This window comes from Mycteria americana, chromosome 5 (assembly GCF_035582795.1).
Source record: "Mycteria americana isolate JAX WOST 10 ecotype Jacksonville Zoo and Gardens chromosome 5, USCA_MyAme_1.0, whole genome shotgun sequence".
Taxonomy (NCBI): Eukaryota; Metazoa; Chordata; class Aves; order Ciconiiformes; family Ciconiidae; genus Mycteria; species Mycteria americana.
In genome coordinates this window covers 1,573,860-1,585,767 of record NC_134369.1, presented here as the reverse complement: position 1 = coordinate 1,585,767, position 11,908 = coordinate 1,573,860, and the positions used below count along the sequence as shown (strand labels likewise).

The window sequence follows — 11,908 nt, the reverse complement described above, 5'->3', positions numbered from 1 at the left end:
TCAGCACATTTTAAAATTAACTCAGTTTTCAAGTAAGCATCTTAACTTAATGCCCGTGTTTTTAGGATGCTTCAGCGTGCTGGAGCTCATAAAGGTATAAGTCAAGAATTTACCAGCGTGAATTTTATCTGCTGTAAATGATATATAATAATTTGGTAAATGTGATTTGAAGACTGGAATAGTAATTAAAAGCCAAGGGAAAATGTCTGGAGGTCGTTAATGTTGTGTAATCTGTGATTTGGCCGTGCCTGTGACTTTCTCTCGCTCCAGGTTTATGTGCACTCCCACAAGGTTCCTCTGAGGTGTCTTCCGAAACAAATTTCTTTCAAACTGAACATGAATAAAGACCTGATTCTTAAATCTGAAAACAGATGTGCTAGGATAAATCCATAGTTTTAAGTATCCAAGGATAGAAAAACAAAATTGCCATTCGTATTGCTTCGACTCACTCCCTGTTCTTTTCTAAATACCTCAACTGAAAAACAAAAAACATATACAATTTTGGTTTAGAATATATAACATCGTATACCAAAATGATGCCAAGTGCCTTTACTGGTATGACTCATGAAAACGAATCTAATGAAACTCTGTTGGTTCGTACCAGATGGCGAATCCACGTGCATTTGTCTTCAATGTGCATCTCCAGTTTCTCCGTATGTACCGCAAATTAAGGAATCTCAATGTACGAGTAATTTAATGCATCACTGAGACTGAGATTTCATGTTCACAAAAGTCAGGGAATGCACAGTCAGCAAATACCTACAGAGAGACTTGTATACATACATACATGTATATACCCACCCATATTTTCATATCCTGGTTCCTGTATATATTTTATTAAGAACTTAATGCATTATATGCAATATATAGGAACTGGTTGCGTGCGTACCCATATGCATAGCACCGTGTACAGTGTGTGTGCGCATGTTGACGGCAAATGCAGCTTTCAAAGTGATGCAGAGTGATGCAAACGCCAAGCCTTTATTTGGCATAAAATAGCACAACCAAAATCATAACAGTGCAGCCCTTCTCAATACGAAATTCACGCTGCTTTTTTCTTGTGTGTGTGTGTGTGTGTGTGGAGCTGTGTTTTGGTATAGAGAGCGATGCCAGCAACACGGAAGCCCTTCTCTTACCCGGTGGCCCCAGACCCCACACTGCAAATATCAAATAGCCACCGTGATCTGTGTCTCCAGGTCAGTCCCTTTCCCCTGTCCATGGGAGAGAGGAACCACAGTTCGGTCACCAGCTCCATCATCCTGGGGTTCACCACTGACCCGAAGCTGCAGCTTCTCTTGTTCGTGGTGTTCACCTTAGCCTACGTCACCACCCTCATGAGCAACGTCACCCTCATCATGGTGATACACCATAGCTCATGGCTCCATACCCCAATGTACTTCTTCATTGGGAACTTGTCCTTCCTGGATCTCTGGTATTCCTCCCTCTACACCCCCAAGATCCTGCTGAACTGCGTCTCCGAGGACGAGAGCATCTTCTCCTTCACTGGGTGTGCTGCTCTGTTCTTTGTCTCCAGTGGCTTGGCCTACACTGAGTGCTACCTGCTGGTGGCGATGGCCTACAACCGGTACGCGGCCATCTCCAACCCACTGCCCGACACTGCTAACGTGTCCAAGAAGCTGTGCACGGGGCTGGTGGCTGCCTCCTACCTCAGCGGCTTTGCCAACTCCACCCTCATTACCAGCCACACATTCACCCTCAGCTTTTGCAACGCCAATGTCATTGATGACTTCTTCTGCGACCTGCCCCTGCTGGTGAAGCTCTCCTGAGACGTGACAGGCAGCTACCAGGTGCTCCTGTATTTCATCTTGACCTCCAACATCATCGTCACATCCTACACCTCCATCCTGGCTGCCGTCCTGAAGATGCACTTGGCCAAGGAGCAGCGCAAAGCCTTCTCCACCTGTACCGTCCACCTTGCCGCCGTCACCCTCTACTACGGTTCCATCCTCTTCATTTACACCCGGCCCAGCTCCACCTGCATCCTGGGGAGGGACAAGGTGGTCTCTGTGTTTTACACAGTGATGATCCCCATGCTGAACCCCTTCATCTACAGCCTGAGGAACCAGGAGGTGAAGGAGGCACTGAAGAGACTGGTGAAGAGACAACTTCTTAAGAGAAGAAAACCAGGGATTACGTCCCCAAAGATTCATACAGCAAGAAGTGTAACTATCTTTTCTTGTTTGTGTTTTCATTTGTTGCTTTTCACAATAGGTGCAAGAGGATGCAATGCAGGAGCATAAGCTCTTTTGCTCCTGAAGTGCTTCCTGATGGACAGGAGATGTCACTGTGCAGACAGACCTCCTCTCCTTCCCACCTCTCCCCATATATAATTTATATCTGCTATAAAATGGGATCTTAGCAGTGGCCAGCCTCATTGTTGTACATCACCTTCTTCACCCTGTGCTTTATCTGGATTAAATATTCCTTACTTATGGCCACACCAGTAGAGCTCCATGGTGGAGCTCCATGTGTCATGAAGTAACGTGCCTCTGCTCCTGAGCTGTCCCAGTTATTTCTTCACGATGCTGCATTGCACCACATAAACATACTTTTCATAGTCCTAGGCTATTTTCCCAGTGAAACGTTCACACCGGTGTGGACAGGGTGGGTCAAACTGGAAGAACCGATGTCAAGAAGCACAGAGGCATCTGGGATTGAGTTCAGTTGCCTGAACGTAGACTATTAACACCCTGGAGATGCCCTGGGTCTCCCTCTGAGCTTTCAGATGTCGCTCCAGAATGGCCCAACTCTTCTGAAGGTTGCACGGCATACGTGCCAACTGCTTGCCAATGTCCCTAGCACCTCAGGACAGAGCAAGTGCCACCAGATTTCTACATGAGGGCAACCAAATGTGGATGGCCGGGGGAATTTCACTGTATCTCGCTCCTTTCCTGCAACTTAAGCAAAAGTTTCCAGCACCACTTGTAGGAAAACATGCAAAAAAGGTGAAGCAGTTTCTTAGTTATTATCTTTTTTTTCCTTTATAAAGTTTTAGTCTCACTGAAAGGAAAAAAACCCAATAAAGCTCTTTTTATTATTAAGACTGTTGGGAGGAGGGATTAGGTGGACCAAAGTAGATTAATCTCTTTCAAATTCAGATAAATAAAAGTTGAGTGATTAAGTCAGGGTTGTCTCCATTTGTGATCAATAAAGGTGTGTTTCTATTTCTCTAGGTTTTGTTCAGACAAAGAGTGCAGTTTAAAGAGTTTAAGTCTGCAGATCTCCCAGCTTTCTCCCCTCAGCGTGTTTTCATTCGCATCGCAGGCTGGGGTCAGGCTGCATGAGCTGGGCTGCTTCTGGATGAAAATAAACTAAAAATGGGCTTGAGGGGGGCCCCTAATGCACTTCCGCCTCCAGAAGGTGTTCAGATCCCTGGACCAGAATAAATTTAATCCAGAAGAAACTATTCTGAAATGCGTATACCACAGACAGCAGGTCAGTCCTTTTGATTTTCAGTCCTGCTCCTGTTGCACCACATCCACCTTAACCATCTGTCCTAGGATGTGATAAAACATTCTCTTATTCCCACATATTTTAGAGGGGACCTGGCTGATTATCTCATAATTAGATAATGAATTTTTAGATGTTGAGGGCCAGGTGAGCCCATTCCTGTGCTTATTCTCCAGTCCCAGATTCGTAACGGTAGGAAAATCACATTTATGAAAATCAGTCAGACATGGAGGATGTATGTAGTGTACTTCAACTTGCCTTGCAGTTTAAGAATGAAAAAAGACAAAAGCAAATCTATCCCAAGACAATTAACGACAAGAATGTCAAGGTGTGAGGTGTCCTTGAAGATGTCCAAAGGCGAGGAGAAATGCAACGAGCTTCCTCGGCTCCCTCTACTAGGGGTCAAAAGCAGGCAGGGACAAATCACCCCATTAGCAAGAACTAAGGGAACCACATTATCTGCACACGTCATGAAGACAAGAAGGTCTCTTTCTTTAATGAGAGTGTACGACCAAGCTTGTACCGGCACAGAAAGCCCCCCAGCAGGCCTGAGCTCCAGGCTCTCCCCATACAGGTGGTTACGGCTATCTCCATCGCAAGTGATGCTGCTCCCCTTCCCAGAGCAAGAAGTGGTCCTTGGGGACCAACCACCCTTCCGGGAGTCATCAGCTTAACAAGACCTTCTGAGGTTTACCAATAAAGTTTCTAACCACCATGAAAGCTTCTCAGAGGGCTTGTAGTCAACTTCCCTCATTCTTCTTAACAAGCCATGAGAGACTAATTAGTGTGGGCTAACGAGAAGGAAACTTTCTTCCTTGTTAGCAACAAAGTGCACTTCTACAGCTGCCTGGTTTGTCAGAGCTAGTCCAGGCCCCGAAGCCGATGAGTTGGAGGGTCAGCGTGTTGGCATGTGACGGCATTAAAGACAATTGTGTGGGCCTGCATGGAGGGAGAGCAAAGCTCCTCAAGGTTTCTCTGATTAAAGTACCTGCCCCTCATCCCTGAGGTTTAAATTCCCACCTGCAGACTGAGGTCCTTCTTCCTTGGTGGGATGACGCAGTGACCCGGCAGCACCCTCAGCCCCTTGCTGAGGAGGTATGGTGTTGTGCTCGGTGGGAGCACTGGTTATGGTGGGAGCATCTTCCATGCCAGTCTTGGGTCTGCTCAGGATCACTTCTAAATGTTTCCACCCCACATTCATTCCTGGTCAGCACTCTTTTCTCTCTTATTGGTCTATGGGGTTAGCTACACTATAGTTGCTAAGGTTTGTTAATCGTTCCCCTGTATCTCATGATTTATTTTAGACGGGAAATCACACAATTGCTCAAAACCAAGCAAAAGCAGTTAATAATAATATAACCAAAATAAGATCAAAATTCCAGGATAGGGAGCAGGTACCTGACGAGCGGGTAATTTTACCATTACTCATAGGAGATGCCAGATGATAGCTCTCTGGTCCGTGAGCAAGTGGCAGGCTCGGCAGAAGTTTCTGAAATAAATTTGAAAATACAGCTACAGTTGAGCTAAAATAAGTTGCAGAAAAGGCCTGACGAGCCTTGTTGCAGTGAATTGTTGTTATGAAGCCCAGTGTCTATTGCTAGTACATGGAGCACTAAATTACCTGAGTCTTGTGTTCACCAAAAATGTGCCCGCTATTTGCTATGAAGAGAGCTCTGGTTGGCATTGTCACGCTGACAGCAATGGGTGTTACTTGTTGTCATTGCTCAAGACAACAGTGGCAATGCATTCTCAAACTACAAAGGGCCAGAAGGGCTTAAATTCTTGAAATTAAAATAATATCAGGCTGTAAACACAAATAAAAGTAGCTAACGCATCCCTGAGACAAGTCAGGGAATGGCCTAATCCCAGAGGAGTTAATGACCCGGTATTTAGGAACCTATACAGGTTCCCTATACATATAGACAAATGTATAGAGGTTTCCCTATACATTTGTCCCCAGTAGCTCACAGGAGAGCACTGCTTCTTTTATCGCATAGCAGTACAGAAATGGAAAGTATAAACACTTCTGAGAAGACCTCTCAATTCCTCTGATGCACGAGGGAAAACTATTTTTCAGATGAATGATTCCTCTCCATCGCTCTCCCCAGTGCATTCTTCACCTCCTTGTTCCTCAGGCTGTAGATGAGGGGGTTCAGCATGGGGGTCACCACAGTGTAGAACACAGAGGCCACTTTATCGAGGTCCTGGGAGTGCCTGGAGCTGGGTCGTGAGTACATGGACGCAGCAGATCCGTAAAAGAGGGTGACGGCGGTGAGGTGGGACGCACACGTAGAGAAGGCTTTGTGTTTGCCTGCGGCCGAGCGCATCCTCAGGATGGTGGCCAGGATGTAGGTGTAAGAGATGAGGATGGTCAAGTTGGTGACGAACAGGTTGAAGCCAACCACAATGAACATCATAATCTCATTGACGGTGGGGTCCGTGCAAGAGATGGCATAAAGCGGGGGCCCCTCACAGTAAAAGTGGTTGATGATATTGGGACCACAGAAGGACAGCCGAAGCGCAAACCCCGTGTGGATAGTGGCATTCATGATCCCAGCCAGGTACGAGCCAGCTACCAGCAGCGCACAAACTCTGCTGGACATGGAGATGGCATAGAGCAGTGGGCTGCAGATGGCCACGTAACGGTCATACGCCATCACAGCCAAGAGGTAGCACTCGGTGGTGGCAAAGACCGCATAGAAATAAAATTGTGCGAGGCATGCAGAGTAAGAAATGACCTTCCTTTCTGCTAGGAGATCCGAGAGCAGTCTGGGGGTGACTGAGGAGGAGTAGCAGATGTCTAGGAAGGACAAGCTGCTCAGGAAGAAGTACATGGGGGTGTGGAGCTGGGCATCCAGCCTGATTAACACGAGCATCCCCAGATTCCCCAGCAGAGTGATCACGTAGATCACCAAAAAGACCATGAAGAGGACAGTCTGGGCATCGCCCTGCTCTGAGAACCCCGAGAGAACAAATTCAGCACTGGGGGTGTGATTTCCTTTGGTCATCGTCGTAATGCAGTTGCTGTAGGAAAGCAGAGATGCAGAGAAACACAGAGTCAGCGTATTCCTGTTTTCCTCACAAACAAATGCTAAAGGTGCATTTATTTTTATCAGAAAATACAAACTTCAGAGGCAGGAACTGTTGAACAACATATTCAGTGCTTGTCTCAAAACACGTTTTAAAGTAAACAAAGTGCATGGTTGACTTTATTTCTAATGGGTTTATTCTGGCCTAGTCACTACTAATTTGGTTTGATAAAGTCACTTCGCAAATCGGAAGGCTTGTTCTGCCTCCTGAGGAAGTTCAGAAGTTTGTTACTTGTCATATCCAAAGAGGTAACCACAGCAATTTATTCTGACATTAGTAATCAGTCTGCATTTAAAAAAAAAAATTAACACTCCCCCCCCAAAAAAAAACCCACCAAACCAAAAAGCCCTTGTTTCAGAAGATCAAAAGAGAGAAAGCACTGGTGAGAGATCAAGACATTTTTTTAAATAATTTCCTTTAGGAGACTCAGAACAAGTTAAAATAAAACTCTAATTTCTTCCCTTCCTTCCTATGAAACTCTGAAATTAAGTTTGAAACAGGAGATTTAGTGTAAGTATTAACCCCCTTTAAATACGGTGATATCCATATCGTTCTTGTGATGCCACTGAACTGAGAAGACGGAGTAAAGAATTTTAAAAGGCTGGTACGGGTGGAAATCCCAACAATGCTACAGTGCCGTTATGAACTGGGAGGAGAAAGATGCTGATAATGCAGTTTAAAACAAACAAAAAAAAGGAGATAAAATTAAGCTCATGTCTTCTTAAAACAGAAGTTAGGAGTAGTCACAGAAATTGCTCACTGAGGGTTTTTGAACTGTTAAACGAGATACCAAATTATGCCCTTGGAAAGGACCCTTCTGCACGAGGAAAGTCCAACACACGTCTCCTGCCTTGGCTTCCACGTGAGGCTCCCTTAAGTCTGGATCTAGTCAAACAAATTGTTATATTTCATTCCAGCATCGAGTCAGTTGCAGACACTTTCACACCCCTCTCAAACAATTCCAAGTTTGCCAGATAACCCCGGTAGTGCTTCTACGCCGCGATCTTCATAGCATAGCAAATAGCAGACCGCGCACCGGCAGTGCTCCTATCTGCTCCGTGTAAAAGGTCCGAGACAAAGCAGAACTCGAGGGTGGCAAGGCTTTTTTGCCACGATAACATGCCTCGGACCACCGATGTTTTGCAGAGCCACTTCATCAGCTTGTCCAAGCCGCTGCCCTCTCCAGCCGCTGGACCATAATTACGAATCCCAGCAATCGTGATTAAAATAATCAGCTGAGATTGAGGGGCTGCTGACCCCTGGCAGTGCTATGTATCTCGGCTGGCTTTACTCGTAGCCTCGGCTAGTGGCTGCCTTAAATTTGGAAAAGCAACTTATAAACGCCTTGAGATAAAGTCGTTTTTTGACTTTAGAGTCAAAATGAGATATCCCGACCTTGGGGGACTATTCTGTGTGAAAAGAGGCTCCTGCCCGAAGTTCTCCCCTTGCAACAGATCAACTCTTCGGGGCATTATTTAGGCTAAAACTCACCTGTCTGCTCACATCTCAGGGCCCTTTTTGGTTTAGCAGAGACTTGTTATCTCCTAGACCAAAATATTACGGGAAAAACAAGCCCCAATTTCTCCCAGTGTTGGTGTTAAAAGCAAGAATGATTTGCCAGCCACGAAGGGCATCAGGACTTGCCCAAGAAAAGCCACTGTTTGTAGGACTCTTTCATTAAAAGACCAAGGGTTTTGCCGCTGCCCTCCTGGGTGTGTCATGCAGGAAATTTCCCTTGGGAATTGATGCCTTTGGAAACAGCTCCTGAAGGAGAAGACGTGCACTGATAAATAAACACAATTAGTTTCAGCAAGTTAAATGTAAGCTTGAGTGTTTGTCCCACTTCTTTATAAATATATAAAGAATTATATATATATATATATATATAAATTTATCTCTTGGAATATATAATTTATCTTTTGGAATCACAGAGAATTAAAAAGAACTGGTGTAAGAAATAGAGATTCAAGGATTAGGACATAGCTCAGGATTCGGAGGAGTGGTGTAAATGCTATTGGGGAGGGAGGGAAAACTATTCGGGAACTCTTCTGCTGCGATTTGTGTTAACATTATCTGGGATATCCTGTTGTTTAAAAACCCGGAGAGTTGGATCCAGGCATCTGTGAGAGTCACAGCCAGGTTTATGGAGAAAAGTTTCTCTTTTATTGCTCTTAAAAGAACAGAACGGTACTAGTATCTGTAATCAGATCTGGGGAATTATTTCCTATCCATCCATGGAAAATACAAACCTTTCTTCAGGAAGTTCATATCTGGTATTAGTGACCTTTATGTCAAAGCGAAAGCATAGCTCTGACACTACTTTCATCCATTTTGCTTTTCTGTGCTTTCCAGAAAGCGTTTTGTGGATGCTGAGCATCCATGCTCGGCTGAATTATAAATTATCGATTAAAAGCTAGTTTCACCTTCTCACTTTTGAGCGGGGTTTTTGAAGGACTCCAAAACATCAGCATGGTGTTTTGAGCTGAAGCTTTCCCCTCATAGAACAGAATAGGCTTAATTTAATTAATTCATTAATTCATTAATTTACGTAAATTTCATTAACTTATGCTTAAATTAACTCTTCAGACTATGCCCTGAGTGTGACTGCTCTGTACAAAATCCATATTTGCCATGTAGCCATGTCAGCCCGTCACCCTTCGCTGCCAAGCAGCAAGCGGAGAAAACTATGCATTTTTTCCAGAAAAATTCATCTCACCCTGATGTGGGTGTTTTAAAATAGATCAGATGAATCAAAGGCCCCAAATGCACAGTTGTCTCCATAAGGGGAACCGATGGTGACTAATTCAGATGTGAAAGCCTACAATTAGATAGGATGACTCCTGGACCGAGATGACTCAACACCTGAAATCTGGAAGCAGAAATTATTAATAAGCTGCAGCTGGGATGGAAAAATAAACTTTGCCTGGATGGAGAGGAGGTGGGGGGGGAGTTTGGGCCAATCTTGAGAGTCTTGGAGCCATCAAACGAGTTGGGCACGCCTGAATACAACATACGGCCAGAAGCATGGAGGCTTTCTATGTTGTCAGCCTCAGATGACATGCTGGGAAAAGCCAAGACTGCTCAGACAATGTCTTGAAAGACTGTTCTTGGCCAATTTGAGTGACTCCTTGTCACAGGGGATAAAACTCCGCCCTGGTCCTAGGCAAAGGAGCATGTCAGCATGGTGGCTCCAGGGTGGTAGCTTTCCATGGGGGAGACCCATCCAGGAAAGCAAGACGCCCAACAGAGGTGGTCTGTGTGCAATATAGATGAAGCATGGGGATGTGCTATTCCCCATAAAGACTATCCTTGGACAAACCAGAGAAAATAATAAATCGGGTTTATTGTACTAAAGCAAAACCTTAGGCAACTACTTAGAAAAATTGAAAACAAAGTTATGAAACACATTGTCCCTCTCCAACATGTAGTCTTTATTTAGCTTGGCCCCTTCTGCTCTGAGCCACCTCTTTCAGGCCACAGAATTTAATGTTGTTGTAACATTGAGTAAATCCTCTTTGGTAAGAAGTATCAACTGTGCACATTCTAGCGCTGCTTATAAATTCATTTACTCCAAAAGTTTCACTGACAATGTACGTGTTTTTAGGATTGTCTGTCTTTCCTGCATTCTTTCCTTCTTTCGGACATTGTCATTACAGGTAATTTATTTTTCAAGGGACCGCAAGATGGAATTAATTCATAATTCAAACTGCTGTGTTCAGCACGAAGTAGAGCACGTACATCTCACCAGATGTGCAGAAATGTACGGAGCCCTTCTTCTGTCATGTGTCAGCCTTATTTCTTCTGCTGACTCCACTGTGGCAGGTGATACCTGCTTCGGTTTGGTTAGAGCGGGACCTGTGGGAATACGTGCAGGAGAGGAGCTTGTTCGTAGCTCTTCTGAGGGTGCTCCTCACCTCCTTGTTCCTCAGGCTGTAGATGAAAGGGTTGAGCATGGGGGTCATCACGGTATAGAAGACGGAGGCTGTTTTCCCTTGATCTTCTGTGTGTCTGGAAAAGGGATGGAAATACAAGAAAGCCGCAGAGCCGTAGAAGAGGGCAACAGCCATGAGGTGGGAGGTGCAGGTGGAGAAGGCTTTGTGCCTGCCCTCCGCAGAGCGGATGCTCCAGATGGTGAGCAGGATGCAGGCATAGGAGACAACGATGGCCAAGACTGAGGTTGTTATGATGAAGCCAATGCACACGGCCATCAACATCTCGTTGAGCCAGGTGTCGGAGCACGAGAGTAGCAGGAGCGGTGGGATTTCACAGTAGAAATGATTGACAAGGTTTGGGCCACAGAAAGAGAGTCGGAGGAGAGCACTGGTGTGCACGAGGGCGTTCAGGCTCCCGGCCGCGTAGGAGCCCACCACCAGCTGGACACAGACCCCATGGGACATGGCAGCCAAGTAGCGCAGAGGTTCACGGATGGCCACGTAGCGATCGTATGCCATGATGGTCAGAAAGATGGCTTCTGTGGTGCCGAATACTGCAAAGAAGAAAAACTGTGTGATGCAGCCATTGAAAGAAATGACATTTCTCTCTGCAAGGAGACCTGACAGGAGCTTTGGCGTGATGGATGAAGAATAGCAGATGTCCAGGAAAGAGAGGTGGCTGAGGAAGAAGTACATGGGCACGTGAAGCTGAGAGTTGGTCCTGATGAGGACGATCATCCCCAGGTTCCCCACCAGCGTGGTGATGTAGATGAGTAAAAAAATCACGAAGAGCAGCTCCTGCAGGTCGGTGAAGCCCAAGAGGACAAACTCGGTCACGTTCGAGTGGTTTCTCCCAGCCATTCTCCTGGTGCCAGCACAGAGGAGGCAAAGAAACACAGGGAAGAGGTGAAATAATTTCTCCCAGCTTGCAGGAATTGTAGTGCTTGAGGCTAACGCAGGATTTGGTGTTTCCCGGATGAATACACCCCCTTATTTGGAGAAAAAATACAATAGCTATCCTCAGTGGGCAGGTTGAAGATCCAAAATAATACACTGAAAAACAATATATTGACAAAATAATAGCCAATAGATCATAATATGGAAAAAATCTTCAAGCTTAAATCTTAAAGCTGGCACATTATGGAAAGAATTGGTCTTGCAAGAGATCTTGCAAATGATATCTTCTCGTGAACATCCAAGTTCTTTCCAATATGTGGGCATGATTGGGAGAATTTCTTTCCTTTTGTTAGGGGAGGGGGGGTGTTCTTATTTAGGGGGAAGTAAATAGAATAATATTGGGCCTTAATTTGCCACATTGTTTAGCGTTGCATTAAATAGATAACAGACCACGCTGGAGTGATTTTCTGACTCTGTAGTGATATGTTTGGGTCAATTAAAATGAGACTAGCATACCT

General features: G+C 45.2%; 3 protein-coding genes across 4 annotated transcripts; 1 reads left to right on the top strand and 2 right to left on the bottom strand.

Annotated features, from left to right (window-relative positions):
- Nucleotides 1-1,217: 1,217 nt before the first annotated feature.
- Nucleotides 1,218-2,860, top strand: OR9G1 (olfactory receptor family 9 subfamily G member 1). The gene is given in 2 exon segments (XM_075501481.1): nucleotides 1,218-2,183; nucleotides 2,747-2,860. Coding segments are annotated over 2 exon segments (1,080 nt in total).
- Nucleotides 2,861-5,537: 2,677 nt separating this feature from the next.
- Nucleotides 5,538-6,521, bottom strand: LOC142410031 (olfactory receptor 5M5-like). The gene has a single exon (XM_075501903.1). The coding sequence runs from the start codon at nucleotides 6,477-6,479 to the stop codon at nucleotides 5,538-5,540; it is 942 nt and encodes a 313-aa protein (XP_075358018.1). The 5' UTR covers nucleotides 6,480-6,521.
- A 3,461-nt stretch (nucleotides 6,522-9,982) lies between these two features.
- LOC142410009 (olfactory receptor 5J3-like) lies at nucleotides 9,983-11,632 on the bottom strand. 2 transcript variants are annotated; one of them, XM_075501869.1, is made up of 2 exons: nucleotides 11,625-11,632; nucleotides 9,983-11,355 (listed from the first exon to the last, which is right to left on the bottom strand). In XM_075501869.1, the coding sequence occupies exons 1-2, from the start codon at nucleotides 11,630-11,632 to the stop codon at nucleotides 10,341-10,343; spliced, it is 1,023 nt and encodes a 340-aa protein (XP_075357984.1). In that variant the 3' UTR covers nucleotides 9,983-10,340. The 2 variants fall into 2 exon arrangements, with proteins under 2 accessions (XP_075357984.1, XP_075357983.1); XM_075501868.1 differs by lacking the exon at nucleotides 11,625-11,632 and having other exon boundaries at nucleotides 9,983-11,523.
- Between the last annotated feature and the right edge of the window lie 276 nt (nucleotides 11,633-11,908).